General features: G+C 47.0%; 1 protein-coding gene across 1 annotated transcript in view; it reads left to right on the forward strand.

Annotated features, from left to right (window-relative positions):
* LOC142074725 (mitochondrial nicotinamide adenine dinucleotide transporter SLC25A51-like) overlaps window positions 1–19,009 on the forward strand; it is a 37,614-nt gene extending 18,605 nt beyond the window's left edge. The window contains exon 2 of the mRNA XM_075135566.1: window positions 16,929–19,009. Within this exon, the coding sequence (XP_074991667.1) occupies window positions 16,929–17,840 (912 nt within the window). The 3' untranslated portion in view covers window positions 17,841–19,009. The remainder of the gene's footprint in view (window positions 1–16,928) is intronic.
* Window positions 19,010–26,675: the final 7,666 nt, after the last annotated feature.

Genomic DNA, 26,675 nt, shown 5'->3' on the forward strand with positions numbered 1-26,675 from the left:
GTCTCACAGGGGGAAAAGGATTCTCGCTCATGAGTTGGCAGGGCTCATCGAGAGGGCTTTAAACTAGGTTCGAAGGGGGAAGGGGATAAAACCAGGCTCACTAGAGATGAGCCTAGGGGTGGCATGCCAATGTTAGGGGCGAAATCGATAGCCCAGCTCAAGTGCATCTACACCAATGCACGCAGCATGGGCGGCAAACAGGAGGAGCTGGAAGCCATTGTGCAGCGGGATAGCTATGACTTAGTTGCCATCACGGAAACATGGTGGGATGACTCTCACGATTGGAGTGCTGCAATGGATGGCTATAAGCTCTTCAGAAGGGACAGGCGAGGAAGGAGAGGCGGTGGGGTAGCCCTGTATGTTAGGGAGTGCTTCGACTGTCTAGAGCTCAATGATAGTGATGATGAGGTCGAGTGCTTGTGGGTAAGGATGAGGGGGAAGGCCAACAAGGCAGATATCCTGCTGGGAGTCTGTTATAGACCACCTAGCCAGGATGAGGAGGCAGACAAAATATTCTACCAGAGGCTGGCAGAAGTCTCCCAGTCGCTAGCCCTTGTTCTCGTGGGGGACTTCAACTTTCTGGACGTCTGCTGGAAATACAACACGGCAGAAAGGAAACAGTCGAGGAGGATCCTGGAGTGTGTGGAAGATAACTTCCTGACGCAGCTGGTAAGCGAGCCTACCAGGGGAGGTGCCTCGCTTGACCTGCTGTTTACAAACAGAGAAGGGCTGGTGGGAGATGTGGTGGTCGGAGGCCGTCTTGGGCTTAGCGACCATGAAATGACAGAATTCTCGATACTTGGTGAAGTAAGGAGGGGGGCCAGCATAACCGCTACCATGGACTTCCGGAGGGCGGACTTTGGCCTGCTCAGGACGCTGGTTGAGAGAGTCCCTTGGGAGACAGTCCTGAAGGGCAAAGGGGTCCAGGAAGGCTGGACGTTCTTCAAGAAGGAAGTCTTGAAGGCGCAGGAGCAGGCTGTCCCCATGTGCTGTAAGAAGAACGGGCGGGGAAGACAACCGGCCTGGCTGAACGGGGAGCTCTTGCTAGGACTCAGGAAAAAAAGGAGAGTTTACCACTTGTGGAAGAAGGGGCAGGCAACTCAAGAAGAGTACAGGGATCTCGTTAGGTCGTGCAGAGTGCAGATTAGAAAGGCAAAAGCCCAGCTAAAACGCAACCTGGCCACTGTCGTGAGAGACAACAAAAAATGCTTTTACAAATATATTAACGACAAAAAGAGAGCCAAGGAGAATCTCCATCCTTTATTGGATGCGGGGGGGAACATTGCCATGGAGAATGAGGAAAAGGCTGAGGGACTTAATGCCTTCTTTGCCTCAGTCTTTAATAGTCAGAGCAGTTATCCTCAGGGTACTCAGCCCCTGAGCTGGAAGACAGGGACAGAGAGCAGAATAAACCCCCCATAATCCAAGAGGAAGCAGTTAACGACCTGCTACGCCACCTGTATGCTCACAAGTCTATGGGGCCAGATGGGATCCACCTGAGGGTACTGAGGGAGCTGGCAGAGGAGCTTGCCAAGGCACTCTCCATCATTTACTAGCAGTCCTGGTTAACAGGGGAGGTCCCGGACGACTGGATGCTTGCCAATGTGACGCCCATCTACAAGAAGGGCCGGAAGGAGGATCCGGGGAACTACAGGCCTGTCAGCCTGACCTCGGTGCTGGGGAAGATTATGGAGCGGTTTGTCTTGAGGGCGCTCACGAGCCATGTGCGGGACAACCAGGGGATCAGGCCCAGCCAGCACGGGTTCATGGCAGGCAGGTCCTGCTTGACCAACCTGATCTCCTTCTATGAGCAGGTGACCTGCCTAGTGGATGAGGGAAAGGCTGTGGATGTGGTCTACCTGGACTTCAGTAAAGCCTTTGACACTGTCTCCCACAGCATTCTCCTAGAGAAGCTGGTGGCTCACGGCCTAGACAGGTACACTCTTTGCTGGGTAAAAAACTGGCTGGACGGCCGAGCCCAGAGAGTTGTGGTCAACGGAGTTAAATCCAGTTGGCGGCCGGTCACGAGCGGTGTTCCCCAGGGCTCAGTACTGGGGCCGGTCTTGTTCAATATCTTTATCAACGATCTGGACAAGGGCATCGAGTGCTCCCTCAGTAAGTTTGCAGACGACACCAAGTTGGGCGGGAGTGTTGATCTGCTCGAGGGTAGGAAGGCTCTGCAGAGGGACCTGGACAGGCTGGATCGGTGGGCCGAGGCCAACTGTATGAGGTTCAACAAGGCCAAGTGCCGGGTCCTGCACTTGGGTCACAACAACCCCAGGCAACGCTACAGGCTTGGGGAAGAGTGGCTGGAAAGCTGCCCAGAGGAAAAGGACCTGGGGGTGCTGGTTGACAGCCGGCTGAACATGAGCCGGCAGTGTGCTCAGGTGGCCAAGGTGGCCAATGGCATCCTGGCCTGTATCAGAAATAGTGTGGCCAGCAGGAGTAGGGAGGTGATCGTGCCCCTGTACTCGGCACTGGTGAGGCCGCACCTCGAATACTGTGTTCAGTTTTGGGCCCCTCACTACAAGAAGGACATTGAGTTGCTGGAGCGTGTCCAGAGAAGGGCAACGTAGCTGGTGAAGGGTCTGGAGAACAAGTCTTATGAGGAGCGGCTGAGGGAACTGGGACTGTTTAGTCTGGAGAAGAGGAGGCTGAGGGGAGACCTCATCGCCCTCTACAACTACCTGAAGGGAGGTTGTAGTGAGGTGGGTGTTGGTCTCTTCTGCCAAGTAACTAGCGATAGGACGAGAGGAAAGGGCCTCAAGTTGCGCCAAGGGAGGTTTAGATTGGACATTAGGAAAAATTTCTTCACTGAAAGAGTGGTTAAACATTGGAAGAGGCTGCCCAGGGAAGTGGTTGAGTCACCATCCCTGGAAGTATTTAAAAGACCTGTAGATGAGGTGCTTAGGGACATGGTTTAGTGGGCATGGTGGTGTTTGGTTGACGGTTGGACTCGATGATCTTAGAGATCTTTTCCAACCTTAATGATTCTATGATTCTATGATTCTATGACAGGACCCATCAGTGAACAGGGCATATTGCTTCTCATTTTCTGGTAGTTTGTTATACTGTGGGGCCTCTTCAGCACGTGTCACCTCCTCCTCTGGGGATATTCCAAAATCTTTGCCTTCTGGCCAGATCGTGATCACTTCCAAGATTCCTGGGCGACTGGGGTTTCCTATTTGGGCCCGTTGTGTGATCGGTGCGACCCACTTACTCCACGTAGCATCGGTTGCATGATGTGTAGAGGGGACCCTCCCTTTGAACATCCAGCCCAGCACCGGCAGTCGGGGTGCCAGGAGGAGCTGTGCTTCAGCACCAACCACTTCCGAAGGAGCTCGAATCCCTTCATATGCTGCCAATATCTTTTTTTTCTGTTGGATTATAGCAGGCTTCGGATCTTCTGTATCCCCGACTCCAGAACCCTAAGGGTCACCCTCGAGTCTCCCCTGGTGCTTTCTGCCAGAGGCTCCAGGTAGGGCCATTTTCCTCGGCTGCGGTGTAGAGCACATTCCTTACATCTTGTCCTGCCCAGACTGGCCCAAGGGCTACTGCATGAACTATCTCCCGTTTAATTTGTTCAAAGGTTTGTTGTTGCTCAGGGCCCCATTTGAAATTGTTCTTCTTCCAAGTTACTTGATAGATGGGGCTTACAATCAGGCTGTAATCTGGAATATGCATTCTCCAAAAGCCCACAACGCCTAAGAAAGCTTGTGTTTCTTTTTTCTAGTTGGTGGGGATATGGCTGTTATTTTGTTGATCACATCCATTGGGATCTGACGACGTCCATCTTGCCATTTTATTCCTAAAAACTGGATCTCCTGTGCAGGTCCCTTGACCTTACTTCGTTTTATGGCAAAACCGGCCTTCAGAAGGATTTCAATTATTTTCTTCCCTTTCTCAAAAACTTCTTCTGCTGTGTTGCCGCATACAATTATGTCATCAATGTATTGCAGGTGTTCTGGAGCCTCACCATGTTCTAGTGCCTGTCATGGGGGTTGGAGTACCCGCCGTGTCTGTCGCCGGGGTTTGAGTATCCACAGTGCCTGTTGCACGGGTTGGAGTAGCTACAGTGCCTATCGCGGGGGTTTGAGTAGCCACCGTGTCTGTTGCTGGGGTTGATCTCTGGACAGTATTCCTAAATAGTTGTTTAACCTTAAAGAAGACCTGAACCACATTCAGGAGACATAGCAATATGAACATGCTTGTTTGAACATCCCAAGGATATTCAAAACTCTCAGGAACTATTGTGGACGGCTTCATGAAGAGGATAGAAGAAAAAGGAGTTTCTGAATGTATGGAAGGGAAGATGAACAAGTGGGAGAAAGTGTCCCAACCTGTCTCCCCCATAAATTCATTCTCTGAGGAGAAAAAAGTGTAATTACTAATAGTTTCTACGAGGTGGTTCCCGAGGTACAGAGATGACAGCAATGCTGAGTCCAGATACCAGTTAGACTCATGACCAATGATTTTATCATATCATAAAACAGTGTTATACAGTGCAGCAAAATGATAACCTTGATCCGGTTCCGAGCAGTGATAAACAGCACAACAGGGAATATATACTGCAAGTAAGGTATTTGTCGTGGTTTAACCCCAGCCAGCAAAAATAAACTCCACACAGCCGCTCGATCACCCCCCCCGCCGGTGGGATGGGGGAGAGAATTGGGAGGGCACAAGTAGGAAAGCTCCCGGGTTGAGATAAAAACAGTTTAATAATTGAAATAAAACTAAGTAGAACAGTAATAATAACAGTGAGAACAACAACAATAACAGAATACACAAAGCAGGCAATGCACAACAGAACCGCTCACCGACCGCCGACCGCGTGTCACGAACGGGGGGGGGAGCCCCCCCACACACCTGGTTTTTATACTGAGCATGATGTCACATGGTATAGAATACCCCATTGGCCAGCTGGGTCCACCACCCCGGCTGTGCTCCCTCCTCCCGGTGCAAGCAGCACCCAGCAACAGCCAAAGCATCAATGGGCCATCAACGCTCCTTTCACACCGAACCCAAAACACAGCACACCCCCCAGGCTACTGGGAAGAAAGTTAACCCTGTCCCAGCTGGAACCAGGACAATATCCACCCCTTATTCTATACCATCTACATCATGCCCAGGTCTCACATTTTCCCATACATTCCAATTAGTCACCGCTACTTTTCCCTGCCTTTTGATATATACGCACACAGAGATATCATTCCCTTAGTCCATGGGCCATCCCTCTAAAACATCCATTGAGTTCATGTAGTCCATGACTTCGGGTTCCACCTGTCATAACAGTCTTGCAGGGCAGGAGAGATGGTGTGTGGTGTTGGACTCTTGCATGCGGAGGCCAGTTCTGGGCGCTCGTCTGGTTCTATCATTGTTGCACCTTGCTCAGTTTCATCGGCGTTCATCCTAAATTAATCTGGGTGATTCTTACTGTAATACTGTTAATATGGCATATGGTAACCATAAAAGTGATGACATACAGTACTATGTAATAACTAACATCGTACAATTCAGTTCATTGGCTATTTTCACCCAAAATTAAATCCCCTTGAGGTACACACCGGACTTCCCCATCCTTTCTCATCACCCACCAAGTGCACCCAGGTCCCTGAGCAAAAGCAATCCCACGGATGGGTTTTCCCTTGCCAGAGGCAGGAGCAACCCAGACTGTCTTCCCCAGCATATTTCTTATGTGCACGACAGGGACTTTATCTCCATCTACAGTACGTAAGGGTTTGGATTGGGCAGGGCCAGCTCGAGTGACAGATCCCCTAGTGTTGACTAACGAGGTGGCCTTTGCTAAATGTGTGTCCCAATGCTTGAATGTCCCACCGCCCATTGCCCTCAGTGTTGTCTTTAACAGCCCGTTGTATCGTTCAATTTTTCCGGAGGCTGGTGCATGGTAGGGGATGTGATAGACCCACTCAATGCCGTGCTCTTTGGCCCAGGTGTCTATGAGGGCGTTTCGGAAGTGAGTCCCGTTGTCTGACTCAATTCTTTCTGGGGTGCCATGTCGCCACAGGATTTGCTTTTCAAGGCCCAGGATGGTGTTCCGGGCGGTGGCATGGGGCACAGGATATGTTTCCAGCCATCCTGTGGTTACTTCCACCATGGTGAGCACATAGCGCTTGCCCTGTCGGGTTTGTGGGAGTGTGATATAATCAATCTGCCAAGCCTCCCCATATTTATACTTCAACCATCGTCCTCCATACCAAAGAGGCTTTACTCGTTTGGCTTGCTTGATTGCAGCGCATGTTTCACATTCGTGGATGACCTGTGCAATAGTGTCCATGGTTAAGTCCACCCCTCGATCACGAGCCCATCTATATGTTGCATCTCTCCCTTGGTGGCCTGAAGTGTCATGGGCCCACCGAGCTATAAATAATTCACCTTTATGTTGCCAGTCCAGATCTACCTGAGCTACTTCGATCTTGGCAGCCTGATCCACCTGCTGGTTGTTTTGGTGCTCTTCACTGGCCCGACTCTTGGGTACGTGGGCATCTACGTGACGTACTTTTACAGTCAGGTTCTCTACCTGGGCAGCAATATCTTGCCACAATGCGGCAGCCCAGATGGGTTTACCTCTGCACTGCCAGTTGTTCTGCTTCCACTGCTGCAACCACCCCCACAGGGCATTTGCCACCATCCATGAGTCAGTATAGAGATAAAGTACTGGCCATTTTTCTCGTTTGGCAATGCCCAAGGCCAGCTGGATGGCTTTCACCTCTGCAAACTGACTCGATTCACCTTCTCCTTCAGCAGTTTCTGCAACTTGGCGTATGGGACTCCATACCGCAGCCTTCCATCTCCGATGCTTTCCCACAAGGCGACAGGACCCATCAGTGAACAGGGCACATTGCTTCTCGTTTTCTGGTAGTTTGTTATATGGTGGGGCCTCTTCAGCACGCATCACCTCCTCCTCTGGGGATATTCCAAAATCTTTGCCTTCTGGCCAGTTCGTGATCACCTCCAAGATTCCTGGGTGACTGGGGTTTCCTATTCAGGCCCGTTGTGTGATCAGTGCGACCCACTTACTCCACGTAGCATCGGTTGCATGATGTGTAGAGGGGACCCTCCCTTTGAACATCCAGCCCAGCACCGGCAGTCGGGGTGCCAGGAGGAGCTGTGCTTCAGTGCCAACCACTTCTGAAGCAGCTCGAACCCCTTCATATGCTGCCAATATCTCCTTCTCAGTTGGAGTGTAGCGGGCCTCGGATCCTCTGTATCCCCGACTCCAGAACCCTAAGGGTCGACCTCGAGTCTCCCCTGGTGCTTTCTGCCAGAGGCTCCAGGTAGGACCATTCTCCCCGGCTGCGGTGTAGAGCACATTCTTCACATCTTGTCCTGCCCGGACTGGCCCAAGGGCTACTGCCTCAACTATCTCCTGTTTAATTTGCTCAAATGCTTGTCGTTGCTCAGGGCCCCATCTGAAGTCGTTCTTCTTCCTGGTCACGTGATAGAGAGGACTTACGATCTGACTGTAATTTGGAATATGCATTCTCCAAAAGCCCACAACGCCTAAGAAAGCTTGTGTTTCCTTTTTGCTAGTTGGTGGGGATATGGCTGTTATTTTATTGATCACATCTGTTGGGATCTGACGACGTCCATCTTGCCATTTTATTCCTAAAAACTGGATCTCCTGTGCAGGTCCCTTGACCTTACTTCGTTTTATTGCAAAGCCGGCCTTCAGAAGGATTTGGACTATTCTCTCCCCTTTCTTGAAAACTTCTTCTGCTGTGTTGCCCCACACGATGATGTCATCAATGTATTGCAGGTGTTCTGGAGCCTCACCCTGTTCCAGTGTGGTGTGAATCAGTCCATGGCAAATGGTAGGGCTGTGTTTCCACCCCTGGGGCAGTCGGTTCCAGGTGTACTGGACACCCCTCCAAGTGAAAGCAAACTGTGGCCTGCACTCTGCCACCAAAGGGATGGAGAAGAATGCATTAGCGATATCAATGGTGGCGTACCACTTGGCTGCCTTTGACTCCAGTTCGTATTGAAGTTCCAGCATGTCCGGCACAGCAGCACTCAGTGGTGGCGTCACTTCGTTCAGGCCACGGTAGTCTACTGTTAGCCTCCACTCTCCATTGGACTTTCGCACTGACCATATGTGACTGTTAAAGGGTGAGCGAGTCTTACTGATCACTCCTTGGCTCTCCAGTCGACGAATCAGCTCATGGATGGGGATCAAGGAGTCTCGGTTGGTGCGGTATTGCCGCCGGTGCACTGTTGTGGTAGCGATCGGCACCTGTTGTTCTTGGACCTTTAACAACCCCACAACAGAAGGATCCTCTGAGAGACCGGGCAAGGTGGACAGCTGTTTAATTTCCTCCGTCTCCAGGGCAGCTATACCAAAAGCCCACCGGTACCCTTTTGGGTCCTTGAAATACCCTCTCCTGAGGTAGTCTATGCCAAGGATGCACGGAGCTTCTGGGCCAGTCACAATGGGGTGCTTCTGCCACTCATTCCCGGTTAGACTTACTTCCGCCTCCAACACAGTTAACTCTTGGGATCCCCCTGTCACTCCAGAAATACAAATGGGTTCTGCCCCTTTATAGCCTGATGGCATCAGGGTACACTGTGCACCGGTGTCTACGAGAGCCTTATATTCTTGTGGATCTGATGTGCCAGGCCATCGAATCCACACAGTCCAGTAAACCCGGTTGTCCCTTTCCTCCACCTGGCTGGAGGCAGGGCCCCTCTAGTCCTGGTCATCATATTCGCTATCTACTTCTTGTAAGTATGAGTCAGAAGTCCCTTTGTTAAGGTCGGAAGTGGAATCAGCCCTTCTACTCTGTCTGGGGAACTGGTCACTGGAGACTGGAGCAGCAGTTTTCCTGGAAGAACCCCCTTTTGTGGTTGTTTTCCCTTGCAACTCATGTACCCGTGCCTGTAGGACTGAGGTAGGTTTTCCATCCCACTTCCTCATGTCCTCTCCGTGGTCACGCAGGTAAAACCACAGGGTGCCCCGGGGTGTGTACCCACGATGTCTCCTCTCTTGAGCAGAGGGACGCTTGATCCTAATGGCTGAGACGCTGGCCCGTGCAGGGGGGGAGCAGGACATATCCTCTTTGAGTTGCTGGACCTCCTGAGACAGTTTCTCCACAGCAGAGACACAGGCTCGTAGGGAGGAAGAGAGACTTTCTTCATATTGCCGGAGTTGGCCAGCCAGTTCATCCACTGTTTGTTCCTCTCCATCTCTCCAGGTCATTACTGCCAATGAGTTTGCACGTGACGCTGGTGCGCTCCGTACAAACTTCCGCCACATGGGTCGGGTGCATTTGACCTCATCTGGGTCTTTGGATAACTGCACGTTGTTCAGGTCATCATAAATCACTTCCAGCACAGCTAATTCTCTCAGGTACTGGATACCTCTTCTCCATGGTGGTCCACTTGCCTGGGTGGCATATAACATCTTCCTTGAAGGGATACCTTTCCTTCACACCTGACAGGAGTCGCCTCCAGAGGCTGAGGACTTGTGCCCCTTGTCCAATTGCTTTGTCAATGCCCCCTTCCCTAGAAAGGGATCCCAGCTGCTTGGCTTCCCTACCCTCTAATTCCAGGCTACTGGCCCCATTATCCCAGCATCGGAGCAGCCAGGTGACAATGTGCTCCCCTGGACGACGGCTGAAGTCTTTTCGCATATCTCGCAGCTCACCCAGGGATAGGGATCGGGTGGTCACCATCTCATTTACGGGTTCTGCCTCCTCCTCCTCCTGTTCTCGTGATGGCCCTGGTTCATCTTCATCCCTTACTAGAGGAGCTGATTTTCTTGTGCATTTTCTTTTTTGTATAGGGGCGACTGATACCGGCATGGGTTGGTTCTCTATCACAGGGGGCGGAGTAGCTGCCGTGCCTGCCCTGGGGGGTGAGGGAGCCGCTGTTCTTGCCGTGGGGGGTGGGGTAGCCGCAGGGCCTGTTGCTTTGTCATCAGCTGCAGAGACGTTTCCTTCCCCTTGGGGGTTCTGAGTGGTGTTAAATAGGGCTCGGTAGGCATGGGCCAGGCCCCAGCACACTGTAGTGATTTGCGTCTCCCTGGAATGGCCAGGGTGACAGCATACTTCTTCCAAATATTCTACTAATTTTTCAGGGTTCTTCACTTGTTCAGGGGTAAAGTTCCAGAACACTGGGGGTGCCCATCGCCCTAGGCATTTGCCCATGCTATCCCACTCGCCCTGCCACTCATAACTATCCAGCCTTGGGGCAGATCTCTGGATGACATTCTTAAATTGCTTACTAACCTTGGATAAAACCGCAACAATATTCCCAAGGAGTACCAAGAGATGTATCTTAACTACCCAGGGATGTTCAAGGTACTGGCAAGTTATTTTAACAAAGGAGATGAAGGTAGTGAGGGTGCCATTCTCTATTTCCTCCATAAAAAATCTCTTGGAGGAAAAGGTATAATTGCTAATGGTCTCCATGAGGTGGTACCCGAAATGCAGAAACGGCTTCATTACGAATCCCAAATACCAAATAACCCCCAATGCCAGCGTTTTAGTAACAAATCTCCCAGGCAAAACATCATTAATCATGGCAGAGCACAACAGACTACAAAACCCAACTCCAATTTTTAACAGGTACAGTAAAAACAAGAGCATGGTGCAGAACAAACGAATATGTTACCAGATATAAATTCCTTAATATGTTCTAAATAATCTGTCGTTATCTCAACCCTTCGTGCCCCACGTTGGGCGCCAAAAAAGGACTGTCGTGGTTTAACCCCAGCCAGCAAAAATAAACTCCACACAGCCGCTCGATCACCCCCCCCGCCGGTGGGATGGGGGAGAGAATTGGGAGGCCACAAGTAGGAAAGCTCCCGGGTTGAGATAAAAACAGTTTAATAATTGAAATAAAACTAAGTAGAACAGTAATAATAACAGTGAGAACAACAACAATAACAGAATACACAAAGCAGGCAATGCACAACAGAACCGCTCACCGACCGCCGACCGCGTGTCACGAACGGGGGGGGGAGCCCCCCCACACACCTGGTTTTTATACTGAGCATGATGTCACATGGTATAGAATACCCCATTGGCCAGCTGGGTCCACCACCCCGGCTGTGCTCCCTCCTCCCGGTGCAAGCAGCACCCAGCAACAGCCAAAGCATCAATGGGCCATCAACGCTCCTTTCACACCGAACCCAAAACACAGCACACCCCCCAGGCTACTGGGAAGAAAGTTAACCCTGTCCCAGCTGGAACCAGGACAGTATTACATAACCCAACATTGAGAGCCAGCCCAACAACTTTGAGAGCCAATAAATCAACATTGTGACCAGCGACTATTAAACCAATATAATGAATGCTTATAACCAATTTTGCCTTAACACGCTTTGGTCAGATCTATTGTTATCTCAACCCTTCGTGCCCCACGTTGGGCGCCAAAAAGGACTGTCATGGTTTAACCTGGTAGGCAGCCAAACACCACACAGCCGCTCGCTCACTCCCCCGCCCCCCCCCCATACTGTGGGACAGGGAGAGAATCGGAAGGGTAAGAGTGAGAAAAACTCGTGGGTTGAGATAAAGACAGTTTAATAGAACAGAAAAGGAAGGGGTAATAATAATAATAATAACAACAATAATAATGATAGACTATACAAAATGAGTGATGCACAGTGCAATTGCTCACCACCCGTGCTGACCGATAACCAAGTAGCAATCGCTACTTCCTGGAACACACCTACCATTCATATAGTGAGCATGACGTCACATGGTATGGAATACCCTGTTGGACAGCTGGGCCAGCTGTCCCAGCTATGCTCCCTCCCAGCCTCTTGTGCCCTTGGCAGAGCATGGAAGCTGAATGTCCTTGACTAGCAGGGTACTTAGCAACAACTGAAAACATCAGTGTGTTATCAACATTCTTCTCATACTAAATCCAAAACACAGCACTAGGAAGAAATTTAACTCTATCCCAGCCAAAACCAGGACACTCCTCCACTTGGTGACTGCAGGAAAGAAGGCCACCTCTACCAGCCTCAGAGAAAGGCCACAGGCACTCCCTACAGCCTATACTTGCAAGGCTGCATCCACCATCTAAAGCTCTATCTAGGTCAAAGCCTCTGCCCTGGCAGGGAAAGCTGCTCTAATACCTGCTGAGGAATATACCCTATGGCATGTCACCACCATACCTGAGAACATATAGGCTGGTTTGAACTGTGATGAAGATCCCCCTCTGCAACAGCTGTTGCCTCTGGGAGGCTGTACTCCAGGCTCTTTTATAGGCCTCTCCCTAGCACCAGCTAAAAGGGGGTTTGACCCTCTCTAATCAGCAGGTAGCTGTAACAAAGGCTCCAGGCACCTTGGGTCAAGGGCAGCTGACCATTCTTGTTAGAAGCTGCTAGAGCTTCCTTAGACCCACATCCTTGTGGCTCCCCTTACCTTGTCCTTATTTGGCAGCAGCAGGCACCCTCAAGTTTCTCAGAGGGTTCCCAGGAATTCCCTGATGATCCTGGACCCTGTCCACAAAAGCTCCCAAAGCAGAACCCAGAGACTGCTGTGCAAACTGCTGCATCTGTCAGCTGCCTCTGTTAGCAGTACTCATCTTGATGGATATCGCACCTGGATACTGAGGCTGAGGCTCTCCTGGGACAGTCCTGGGAGGGGCCCAGACAGGGTGTCTGTTTCTGAGTCCCTAATTTGGGTTGCCCACCTGCCTTTGCGCCTCTGTGCTCTTCTGGGCTTGTGGAGATGGGTCTTTGATGGGCTGATAGCTCTCCTGTGATGGGCCTGGGAGGAGCCAGGACAGGATATTATTTGGGCTCCTCCACCTGCCATTGTCTCTCTTTTCTCCTTTGTGGGTGTACAGATGAGCTTTTTATCACATAGCATAACATCTCTCACCAGTGTTATGAACACAGTGATATAAAAGGATGCTGGGTACAAAATATTTTTTTTCTTTCCCTTGTGTGTATTCGATCTAGTGGGTGGAGTCTTGGCATTCTGAAGACCATGGTCATTTAGGCAGGTAAATTTGCTGAACTCTTAGTCTTCTTAGAAGGACTAGATGTTATATACCACAGGATGGTATGGAAGTGACAGGAACCTGAAAGGATGGACCTTGGATCAGGGAATATGCTGGACTTTTGTTCAGTCTCTGGATAGATTTCTAAGGACAGCACAAATACAGTCTAGATCAGTGGTCTCCAAAGTGGGTGTGCAAGAAAATCCATTGTGCTGTGGGAAGAAAATATTTTTGTACTGTTAATAAATAAAATAAAAGTTATTTTAACATAGTGTTTATTTCATCTTTATCTCATCCTTTTTAATTTCTATTTTTGTGCATATTTTATAACATACATAATATATTAACAGTAGCACATGTGTATAATTTATAAATAAATATACATATATTAGGGGTGCATGCTCAAAAATTTTTGACTGATGGGGTGCATGATCAAAAAAGTTTGGAGACCACTGGTCTAGATGATCTCATTGTTACCCGTCAAAAAGAGAATCGCCTTTTTCCCCTTGCAGTGTGTTCTGAAACCTCAGGGCGGAGGATGGGCAGACTTCTGCTCAGAAATTGGCTATTGTAATGGCTGCAGAAATTTGTGCATATTGGGAACACAGGTGATCCAAAGCTTTTGTTACTTCTGAGAACTGTTTCCCTTGTAATAAACTTTAATTGGGAAGCAGCTCATGTACTCCACCACTTGTGGTCTATGGACCACCCCTGTGAAATGTCCATAAAATGTCCAGAAATGTCCACAAAATGTCCACTGAGTTCATTTAGTCCATGACTTTGGGCTCCATCTGTTATGGTGGTCACTCAGGACAGGAGAGGTGGTGTGTTGCGTGGAGTTATTGGGCACCAAAGCCAGCTCAGGTCGGGTCACTGCTGCACTTGCACTGCTTCTTGTAAGGCTTCTCCTCCATTGGTTCAGGTGGTTCCTGCTATAGTAATTCCCATAACATGCAACTCAAATCATGGGTTATAACGATTCAAAGGTATTTCCAGTACAATCTCCACCCCTGGTCCCTTTGGGCCAGGTTATAGGGTTTAACATTGCAATGAACTCCTCCCCTTGCCCCTGCTCTAGCTTGGACTTATCCACAAACTGCAGTCCCTTAGGGGTGTACCTGCTCCAAGTGGAGCCTTACCTATGAGCCACAGTCTCTCCAGGGGTATACCTGCTGCGGCATAGACTTATCCACAGTCGCTTTGAGGTGCACCTGTTTCAGCGTGGCCTTCTCCATGGGCCACAATGCCTTCAGAGATAGACCTGCTCCAGCGTGGCCTTACCCACAGCCACAGTCCCTTCAGGAGTGAACCTGCTCCCACATAGCCTTACCCGTGGCTACAGTCCCTCCAGGGGGTGTACCTGCTCTGTCGTGGGCTCATCCATGGCCACACGCTTTGAGGTGCTCCAGCATAACCTCATGCACAGCCACTGATGCTTCAAGGTATACCTGCTGCAGCATGGACTTATCCACATATGCTTCGAGGTGTACCTTCTCCAGCGTGGACTTATCCTTGGGCCACAATCCCTTCAGAGGTATACCTGCTGTGGCACAGACATAACCACAGCCACAGACGCTTCGAGATATACCTGCTCTGGCATGGACTTATTCACGGCCACAGACGCTTCGGGGTGTCCTGCGTGAACTCATCCATAGTCCCTTCAACTCAAGTTCACACTGGAGTTCCAGCCTGTCCAGTACAGCAGCACAGGAACAGCAGAGTAAGATGGCCATCTGCTAGCCCAGGCGCATCCCCATTACTGTTATCAAGATGTTCCCAGGCACAGCAGAGTAAGATGATAAGCAGTACAGCAAGCAGCGAAAGCAAAAAACAGCCACTAACGAGCACTAGACTCTAATATACAGTAAGGCAAGCAAGCCCCATGGCAAGCACAGGAGTCTGCCAATTAATAGCTAAACAGCAATAACAGCTATAAATTCAATCATCTAGCACATTCCAATCAAATCTGTCATTATCTCAAACCCTTTGAGCCCCACATTGGGCGCCAAAAAGGACTGTCGTGGTTTAACCCTAGCTGGCAACTAAGCACCTCACAGCCGCTCGCCCACTCCCCCACCCAGTGGGATGGGGGAGAGAATCAGAAGAGTAAAAGTGAGAAAACTCGTGGGTTGAGATAATGACAGTTTAATAGGGAAAGCAAAAGCCCCGTGCGCAAGCAAAGCAAATTAAGGAATTCATTCACTGCTTCCCATCGGCAGGCAGATGTTCAGCCATCTCCAGGAAAGCAGGGCTCCATCACGCGTAGCGGTTACTTGGGGAGACAAATGCCATAACTCCGAACATCCCCCATTTCCTTCTTCTTCCCCCAATTTTTTATTGCTGAGCATGACGTCATATGGTATGGAATATCCCTTTGGTCAGTTGGGGTCAGCTGTCCCAGCTGTGTCCCCTCCCAACTTCCTGTGCACCCCCAGCCTACTTGCTGGTGGGGTGGTGTGAGAAGCAGAAAAGGCCTTGACTCTGTGTAAGCACTGCTCAGCAATAATGAAAACATCCCTGTATTATCAACACTGTTTTCGGCAGAAATCCAAAACATAGTCCCATACTATCTACTATGAAGAAAATTAACTCTATCCCAGCCAAAACCAGCACAGTGACACAGTAGGCCTTTGAAATTACAGCTGAAAGCAAAGGGTCTGTCATAAACACTTCTGAGAAAAATTGCATTGCCTGGTCATTGCAAGTTCTCAAATCATAAGCATGAGAACTTATTTAAACTACATGAGGATTATCAAGGTAATGCTATAGTTTTAAACTGCTCCTTACTTCATAAATCTAGCTACTCCATAGAAAGAAATACGTACCTTATAAAACTGAGTTAGATCTCTTATTTTTTTTCCTCAAAAGAATTCAGAAGTGATGTTGGCCACAGGTTGCTATTGCCAACATAGCCGGTGACTAGCTGTCAAAAGTCTTATGAATCCTCAGTGTTTTACGTGTTATATTATTGAGTGACACTCTTACCCACTGCAGTAGTGAAGTTGGTATAACTCTTAATATTAAAGTGGGGTGCCAGATAAGACTGTAGCTTAGTTGTGGGTGTGGCTATTTTACTATATGCGGATAGAACTAAGTTGATCCTAGGAACAATATATATTAGTATAAATGAAGTGGTACAAGCTCCCCAATGCGAATTCCTCACTACTGTCATAACTTCATATCAGGAAAAATGCTTCATCTTTGTAAATTACTTCTATGTTGCTGTTCCTTGGCAAACATTAGAGAGTGCAATATTATGCAACAGTGGCAGATCATATATTGCCTATTAAGGACTAATTCTCCGTTTTATTTAATGAAACTGTTCACTGTGTCCTTCAGGATCTTAGCTCTAGCAGAGCTCAATGTATTCTTTAGCTTTTCTATATTCTTTTACTTCTCTATAGTAAACTAATGCTGATAATTAAATTTCTTTTTTAAATTATTCATTGTTGTCTGCCACAGGGAAATACGGGCAGGAATGATCAGAATTTGTAATGCTAAGCTGTGTGTAGTGTGTGTGTGTGTTTTCCAAAACCTTGGTAATTTGTATTGTATCTTACTAGTATTAGAATAGAACATTCAGCATTTGAATTCCTTGACATACTGTAATGGAAACTTAATGTGTAAACTTCCTATTTCTCCCTGACATTTTCAGCTGTAACGTGGCATTGGAGGGGTTCATATGTCTATTTGGTTTAATTCAGTTTGTTTTTAATGAACAAAACATAAAGGGAGGAAAAAAATGACTAGTTTTTCAGGTCCTTGGATCTGGTGTAGAAAATTGTGCATTTTGCATCATCTATCAGATGAAGCATTTGTCACACTGTTCCATTGAATTTGATGAAGTTTCTTCAGGATGTAAAATGTTGAACAGTGTGCACATGATGTGTGTGTGTGAACTAAAAAAGCTGTTTCACATGACATTTTGTTCACATTCTTTTCTTTTTTTGACATAGGAAAAGAAATCTAAGATATATATTAAGGGGAAAAAAAAGATGGATTCACAAGATTGTGTCCCAACAAATTCAAAGCAAGATATCAGCCATCACATAAAGGGTAGCTCTGGTAAACATTATCTTTGTGGCTATTGTGCAGCCTTCACCAATATAGCAGTCACCTTTCCCATCCAGAAGGTCCTCTTTCGACAACAGTTGTATGGCTTGAAAACAAAGGATGCAGTACATCAGCTGCAGAAAGATGGAATTCGAAATCTCTATCGTGGAATCCTTCCTCCATTAATGCAAAAAACGACCACCCTGGCTCTAATGTTTGGCTTGTATGAAGATTTCTCCTCCTTGCTCCATAGTCACACAAGTGCACCTGAACTTCTAACTCGCAGCATGGCAGCAGTGCTTGCAGGGACCACGGAAGCCCTTCTTACACCTTTTGAACGAGTCCAGACTTTGCTTCAGGACTACAAACATCATGACAAATTTACAAACACTTACCAGGCTTTCAAGGTACTAAAAGTCTATGGGATTAGAGAATATTATCGGGGTTTGGTGCCTATTCTGCTCCGGAATGGAAGCAGTAACATCCTCTTCTTTGGCCTACGAGGACCTATCAAACAGTGCCTGCCTGAAGCAACTTCTTACAGCACTCACTTGGTCAATGACTTTATCTGTGGAGGGCTGTTGGGTGCCATGCTGGGATCCTTATTTTTCCCAATGAATGTTGTAAAAGCTCGCATGCAATCTCAAATTGGTGGCGAATTTCAGTCTTTTTCAAAAGTTTTTGTGACGATCTGGCTAGAACGTGATAAAAAATTGATGCATCTTTTCAGAGGAGCCCATCTGAATTACCATCGTTCTGTCCTGTCCTGGGGCATAATCAATGCAACATATGAATTTTTGCTAAAGCTGTTATGAAAAATGTTACCTTCCTTTGAAGCCCCTCTATTCACTTGGGTATTTGTACATTTGAGGTCACTTAGTCTCTGGGAATAGATTAATTTATGGAACTTTTTGTGAATAACATGGAGTACCATGAAACTTGGAGAGAATTCAAAGCAGCAGTTACATTTCAGTAGGGAGATGGGTGATATTGTTAGTGGCTGCTTAGTGTGAAAGGTAATTAGTCTTATTAATGGCCTTCAATATTTATGGGGTAAATGGCAATACATCTAAATCTTGATGCAATTGAATATACTTCTAAACAAGTTAAAGTATTGATATGCTGGTGGATAAATTTACCCACAGTGGAATAACTAGACAAATGCAAAGTAAAAAAATATTTGTATATTGGTCTAGTAGCTTATTCTATCATTTCCGATGTTTCCTAATACTCCCAGTGATCAAATTTTTCACTGTGCACATTGTATAATATGGAAGTCAAGAAGGGGCCAATGAAAGCTACTTCTCTTGCTTGATACACTACAGAGAGTTAAGAACTAAACTTCCAAATGTCTTGGGGTTCTAAATTATCTTTGGAGTTTAAATAGAAGCTGCCAATTTCTGATGAGGATGACTTTCTTTCTGAACCTCAAGTTTAAACTGAGCCTACACAAACTATTTTGCCAACCATTTTACTGCTCAGCTTTAACATGAACATCATCTCATTCATCAACATAAGGGTAGCTACTGAATATTTAACTTCAGTGTAAACTGACCCAATGCAAAGTGGGATTGTGCCTATGTATGTGTGTGCTTTGAAATGGAAAGGTGGAAGGAACGAAACAGCAATTTTATCTCAAGCTTTAAAAGTGTTCTTCCTTGTTTAAAGACCTTCTATTTGCAAATTTGGTATACTCAAGTTTTCTGCTTTTGTATTGCTTTGTTTCTGTTGCAAACATATGAAAACTGATCTCTCTCTGTAATGCTCAAACAGTAATACAGCTTCCTCTGGTTGTCAAACTACTTGATTAACAGCTTTTTTTTTTATCTTTTGCAAACTATCTTTTTTTTAATTTGGGCTGTGGCAGAATTTTACATCAGCACTGACAAAGTGAGATTTCTGGGTATAAGCATTTAAGGCCTTAAAGGGAAAACAAGCATAACTGCCAAACAGGTGGCTGTCTTAATTATTTTTTTCTTTTTTTTTTTTTGGGGGGGGGTGTTATGCATGAAAGTTCATCAAGTATTCTTTGTTTTGGGGGGTGGGGGCAGGAAAGCTTTCAGAAACTATTTTGAATTGTTCTTTTCCTAGGCTTTAGGCCCTGTAAAACTATCAGTGATAATACATTAAAGCAATAAAAGGAGTTGTGTGGCTAATAATTTACACTTCAAGCATTTGTAATTTGGTTAACAGATAACAATATGCAGTAAAGACAGGGGTGTGGTCAGCTGCTAGTATGAAGGTTACTTGCATGTTTCATTCACCAACAAAGACAAAGGTGTAAAAGTGTATTAGCAAACATATAAACATGACCCCAAGTGAATCCTAGAGTGAGGAAGAAAAAAAACAAACAATCAATCAACATGAACATCATATTCCTCCTGGCCATGGACTCCAGATACTAACAACTCACCATAAGCATTCCCCCACCACCACCAGAATGAAACCACTGACCTTAGGACCCAGAAGAGCAGTGAAAGAGTGAGCATAACACCAGGAAAAGGGATAGAAACTAAGAGGTGTGTGTGTTACAATTTTAACTACATCATTATTCTTTCTTTTCCTGTAACAATTAGATCTGGACTAATAATGATTAGACTCTCAAGATCTGAATTACACTAACAATAAATTTTTGGTTTTACTTATGTATATAAGGTGTACTTTCTCTTTGCCCGTAAACAAAATTTTGAGCAGCTTTGAAGCCTGCCAAGGCACAAGTTAGTTCACAAAGGAGAGCACTCAACCATACAAGAAGCCTCACAAAAAAAAAAAAAAAAAGATTCCCACATTACATAATTATAAAACAGTTGTGCTTTTCCTTAGTTTTAGGAAGTTTTCTTACCTCAAGCAGCAACAGCCCACTAACTACAGAGGATAATCCAGAAGTTTGTCCTTGCCTCAGACACGGCTATTGTCCTCTGCTTTGTCATAGCTAGTTTTCATTTCCAGTTTTAAGCCTTTCCATTTGGGCTGATATCTCCCTGTTCACAAATGGCTTTAGCAGAATTTTATGAGGAAAGCAGAGCTTTTCGTCTGCCTTCAAAGGCTTGATGTTTGAGCAAAGAGAGACTTTCTATTCCACAACTATTTTTTTTTTGAGTCAATGGAATAATTAATTGCATGCTTAACTAGTTTGTAATTATTGTACTAGCCTCAGCATGCTACCTGCTTCTAGGGTCTCATGAGTCAACTGTTCCTACTCCAAAGATGTGATGGTGTGATAGCAACAGGCTGACTGAAGGAGGAAAACAGCCATTTTATATGCAAATAAAACAATTTGTGTAAGCACTGGGTATAAGTACTTAAGGCCTTAAAGGGAAAGCAAGCATTCTAATGGTAGGGAGTGGGCAGAAATCAGTGAGCATTTCTAAGAGAGCTCAGTTTAAGACAAATACATTAAAAGAGGAAAAAAAAATCTGTTATAAAAATGCAGAGTTACTTTATTAAATGCTTAATTTATCATGCAAGACGAGAAACTGTCCACAAACAGTCAGTATCAGCCCTCTTTTGAATATACTCAATATATTGTATTAGATGTCTATACTTTTTATTATAGAATCATAGAATCATAGAATAGCCCATGTTGGAAGGGACCTCAAAAGATCATCCGGTCCAACCTTTCATGGGAAAGGGAGCCTAGATGAGATATTCTAGCAAAATGAAACCTCAAATATTTAAAAAATATTCTACATGCACCATATTTTCCCTCATAATAAAAAATGTTACACTGAGTTGGAAAGACTTGTTCGTTGCTATAGAGAATGTGATGTTAAGGGATGTTAAGAGTGGCCACCTCCTCCAGCAGCTCTGGCCCAGGACTCCCTCCTGCCCAGCTGCTGGAGCCCAGCCTGGTGTGCCCGGGGACCCAGGGTCTCTGTCCAGGCTGAGGGATGCAGCTGCAACTTTCCTGTCTGCAGATTCAATCAGTAGCAAAGCTGAAGCACGTATCCCAGAAACACACACAGAGGACATACACAGGACACTGACACGGCCAGTCACACAGACTGCCACAGACAAGGCACTGCCTTCAACAGCACCTACATACAGGACTCACATAAAACAAACATAGACAGCCAAGTCCCCTTCCTCTTCTTTGACTGGCAGAGGTAGAAGTTCACTAGTGAAGGCACATAAACAACACTCTAGATTCACAAGCGCACACACATTCGGGGATTCCCCCAAGTACTGGCATGGCCCCTCTGTCTGCCTGGTACCCCTGCCCAAATCCCAGGCCCTCTTATCTGCTTCATGGGTCTCCTACTCAACGGCTAGCCCAGCTTGATGCTTGCTAGCAAACACGCACGGACTCAAACACTTGTCCCACAGGCACTCCACTCTCACAAGTCCCCCTGGGCATACCAGCACGGACCCTTGCCTGCCTGATATCCCAGCCCAGACCCAAGGCCCCAGCTACTCGCCAGCTAGTCCAGCTTGAAGTTTGCTAGCGAATACACATGCACACTCCCCCCACACACCAGGTTTGGGGACGATACAGACACTCACCCCCAACCCTAGTGGCTGGCACCAGGCACATGGGCTGTGGTGCGTGGTCCTGCTCCAGCCTCTGGCGCTGAGGAGCCCCTCACTCACACCAGTCCCTCCCAGTAGCTGGTTTTCGGGGGACACACCGTTCCTACCCCAGTAGCTGGAGGTTAAAGATCCCCACTCATTCTAGCAGCTGATGCTGAGACCCCAATCACTGCAGTAGCTGACACAACAAGCAGGAGGCGCCTACACCCCCGATCTGACTCCAGTGGCTGACCCCAAGTCCACTCATGCCAGTGTCCCCAGTAGCTGGCATTCTGGGCACAAAGGCTGCAGGACCTTCCCTAGATCCACAGGGCTATGGCCCCCTGCAACTAGGACCCCCGTTTGCTCCAGTAGCTGACACCACAGGCAGGGGGCGCCTACACCCCTTGTCTGACTCAGACACACATAGATCTCACCAGTAGCTGGCACTTAGTCCTTGCAGCACACATACACACGGGACAGAGAGTGAGATTATGCAGACAGATAGTTAAGAAAACATTTAAGAATAAGATAAAAGAAGATAGGACAGACTGTGGTGATCAGGCAAAGGGCTCAGCTAGACAAGTGTACTGACCGGCTCCTTTTACACCCTTTTCAGTCTACCCCCCTTTGTTCCTCCCTGCTCCCCTTTCCCCTGCACATCCCCTTCATGGGTTTGTACAGCTCTGTGATGGGTTGACCTTGGCTGGCTGCCAGGTCCCCACCTAGCCGCTCTCTCACTCCCCCTCCTCAGCAGGACAGCTGGGAGAAAATACAATGAAGCAGCTCGTGGGTTGAGATAAGGACAGTGAGATCACTCAGCAATTACCGTCATGGGCAAAACAGGCTTGTCTTGGGGAAGATTAATTTATTTTGTTGCCAATTAAAAATAGAATAAGATAGTGAGAAATAAAACCAGAACTAAATCAACTTCTTTTCTACCTCCTCCCCTGCCACTGAGCAGTGCAGGGGGGATGGGGGATGGGGAATGGGGATTGCGGTCAGTTCATAAAGCTTTGTCACCACCGCTCCTTCCTCCTCACACTTTTCCCCAGCTCCAACGTAGGTTCCCTCCCACGGGATACAGTCCTTCATGAACATCTCCAGTGTGGGTCCTTCCCACAGGCTGCAGTCCTTCAGGAACAGACTGCTCCAGCGTGGGTCCCCCCACAGGGTCACAGGTCCTGCCAGAAAACCTGCTCCTGCATGGGCTCCTCTCCACGGGGTCACAGCTTCCTTCAGGGCACATCCACCTGCTCTGGTGTGGGGTCCTCCACAGGCTGCAAGGTGGATATCTGCTCCACTGTGGTCCTTCATGGGCTGCAGGGGGACCACCTGCCTCACCATGGTCTTCACCACAGGCTGCAGGGGAATCTCTGCTCTGGTGCCTGGAGCACCTCCTCCCCCTCCTTCTTCACTGACCTTGGTGTCTGCAGGATTGCTTCTATCACATTTTCTTACTCCTCTCTCTCCCAGCTGCTGTTGCGCAGCAGTTTTTTTACCCTTTCTTAAATATGTTATCACAGAGGCACTACCAACATCACTGATTGGCTCAGCTTTGGCCAGAAGCGGGTCTGTCTTGGAGCTGACTGGAACTGGCTCTGTCAAACATGGGAGCAGCTCCTGATCTCTTCTCACAGAAGCCACCCCTGCAGCCCTCCCTCCCCACTACCAAAACCTTGCCACTTAAACCAAATACAAGCTCTACCGATTCCCGCACCCCTCCAAGTTTCCCCCATGGTTTACAGTCTTATCACTTGCAAAGTCCAGGTTGATCTTCCTGGAAGTGGCATCTGTAGTTTCTTGATAGCTCATCAATTAGTGTGACTGGAGAGGTTTGTTTCTTGTTATTGTCCCCATGTTTGTTTTGTCAGGTCTGTCTGTATATTTTGTTTTTCGTTTCCCCCTTTTTCCCTTAGTTTTCCAATTGACAAGGTCCCCAATCAGATAACCTTGCTGGAATAAACATTCTCACTCTCACATACCCTCACCAATTCGTGTGCCTGACCAGGTTTGGTTTTCATCACTGCCTCCCTTATCATTTGTCAGTCAGGTTTGTGCCCCAGTATGTTCTTGTTTATGGCTTCCTTTTTGCATTGAAAAATGTCCTTGACCAGATACCCTTAATGGAGCATATACTTGCCTTCCACATACCCTTAAATGCACCATTGGCTGAAATTAGGCAACAAAAAGTTTCTCCTTCATACTGGACAAAAGTAGTTAAGGGGCAATGTCAGCTTATTTATTCTATTCTAACTTGGTTTTTTTACATCTTGGAAAACAGATCTATTTTTCTTAACTTTCATTTGGCAAGTGTATTTCCTGTGTTCTTAAGGGCCTACATTTCATATAGCAATAGACCCTTGTTTTATGGTGGCAGAATCCTTTTCCACACAAGTGTTACTTGAAATCTTATTAAAAAACAAAACAAAAACCCAAAACACCCCCCCCAATCCAAACCCAACCCCACCCCCCAACAAAACATTAAGTAAGTTTGCCGATGATACTAAATTAGGAGGAGCTGTGGACTCCCTCAAGGGTAGAGAGGCCTTATGCGCTGGAGCAGTCTGTTCCTGAAGGACTGCACCCCATGAAAAGGATGGGGTGCTTCCATCTAGCTCCTTTACTTCCACTTGTCCTGGTTTGGTCACAGAAAACCTTAATACTTCCACAGGATTAATTTTCAAGATTACAATTTGTATCTAGCAGTTTTTCCACACACAACTACTATATGCTCCATCAAACCAAAACAAGCCAAACACACCTTCCAAAAGCACCCCCCCCCACCAGCCTGGCCAGTCAAAAACTGCTTGGAAATTAGCCCCTTCTCTGCATAAGAAACTTGTATTCCAGTAATGCTGTCAAGTTACTGGCATATTTCACTTCCAGCCCTTTATATCACAGATAAAGAGAGCCTGTCTCAATTGTTTTAAACAAATCAATGAATTCAAGCTGCCAGGTATTTTGCTTTGCAGACTGTTATATGCCCGCAACAAAGGAGGAGGTGGTACCAATGGAAGTGATATGTTTCTAATTGGACTGAGATACATTTAGACATTCCTACACAATTATAGTAGTTTTATTCACTTAGCCAATTTGCTTGGAGCGAAGAAAGTACCTTTTAATCATTTCTTACATACTACTCTGAAAACATTTAAATGTACAAGTGAAAGCTTTGCTCTTAAGATCAATATCACCTATTTTTAAAACAGACCCCCATCCTGTTCTTTGTGACTTCTCATCAATGTCATTATGAGCTCAAGGCAATAGTTTCAGGAGCAAAGAAAAAGTGATCAAAGATATATTATATGGAACATTCTTATCTGAGGGCACAGTAAATGAGTTGGTATGTGTAGATGATCTTCATTTTAAGTTAATTCAGTACAGTAAAAAGCCACTTTGCCCCCTCCAGCTAAAAAGATGTACTTTTGAAAAAAAATTGCAGAATAACTGCATTTTAAAAAAAAAATCATAATAAAACAATTTACACAAGACTAGGAACTTGCTCAGTTGCACACAGTCAACTACTTGAATTTAATCAACTAACAGTTCCCCCCCTGCCCCAAACTAACTAGGAGTAATTAACCAAGCCAAACCAACGCCTTTTCAGTATTGGCAAATACACAGTATTTAAAGCTTTTTAATAAATAAAAAAAATAAAATTCACCTACAGCAATGAGAAAGCCGAGATCAAGTTTTTCTCATTAGGCATGCAAGCCTCAAGTATCAATGACTCCTCCACCAAGACCGACAGAGAACATTAAAATAAAGGTAAATTTTATACCACATCAGAGGACTGTCAGTGGTAAGATACACAGGCAGATGACTAGCCCCTGGCCTGAAGTTTAGCAAACTCAGCAGACTATGAGAAACTATTGGACATGACATGGGAAATGGCTGAACATAACAAATAACACAGTGAGAAGCTGACAAAAGTTGCTGTGAGGAATAACCAGATTTCAAAGATGGTTAAGGGGAAGGTATGCTTCACAGGTAATTGGAGGGGAGCATTGGGGACCTTTTGGGGAGTGGAATCTTAGAAGGCCAGCAGTGCTTAGGTAAGTGTATCAGTTATACCATTAAGGCAAAGATGACCAAGATAACAGTATAAGAAATACCAAATTTAACAGACTTTGGCCTCTTCAGGGATCTGCTTGGTACAGTGCCATGGGACAAAGCCCTGGAGGGAAGAGGGGCCCAAGAAAGCTGGTTAATATTCAAGGATCACCTCCTCCAAGCTCAGGAGCGATGCATCCCAACAAAGAGGAAATCGGGCAAAAATGCCAGGGGGCCTGCATGGATGAACAAGGAGCTCCTGGACACACTCAAACACAAAAAGGAAGCCTACAGAGGGTGGAAGCAAGGACAGGTAGCCTGGGAGGAATACAGAGAAATTGTCCGAGCAGCCAGGGATCAGGTTAGGAAAGCTAAAGCCCTGATAGAATTAAATCTGGCCAGGGATGTCAAGGGCAACAAGAAAAGCTTCTATAGGTATATCGGGGATAAAAGGAAGACCAGGGAAAATGTGGGCCCTCTCTGGAACGAAACAGGAGACCTGGTTACCCGGGATATGGAGAAGGCGGAGGTACTCGATGACTTTTTTGCCTCGATCTTCACCGGCAAGTGCTCGAGCCTCACCGCCCAAGCCGCAGAAGGCAAAGGCAGGGACTGGGAGAATGAAGAGCTGCCCACTGTAGGAGAAGATCAGGTTCGAGACCATCTAAGGAACCTGAAGGTGCACAAGTCCATGGGAACCGATGAGATCCATCTGCGGGTCCTGAGGGAACTGGCGGATGAAGTTGCTAGGCCACTATCCATCGTATTTGAGAAGTCGTGGCAGTCCGGTGAAGTTCCCGCTGACTGGAAAGGGGGAAACATAACCCCCATTTTTAAAAAGGGAAAAAAGGAAGACCCAGGGAACTACAGGCCAGTCAGCCTCACCTCTGTGCCTGGGAAGATCATGGAACAGATCCTCCTGGAAGCTATGCTAAGGCACATGGAGGACAGGGAGGTGAATCGAGACAGCCAGCATGGCTTCACCAAGGGCGAGTCCTGCCTGACCAACCTAGTGGCCTTCTATGATGGAGTGACTACATCAGTGGACAAGGGAAGGGCAACGCTATAGGCTTGGGGAAGAGTGG

This window comes from Calonectris borealis, chromosome W, assembly GCF_964195595.1.
Source record: "Calonectris borealis chromosome W, bCalBor7.hap1.2, whole genome shotgun sequence".
NCBI lineage: Eukaryota > Metazoa > Chordata > Aves > Procellariiformes > Procellariidae > Calonectris > Calonectris borealis.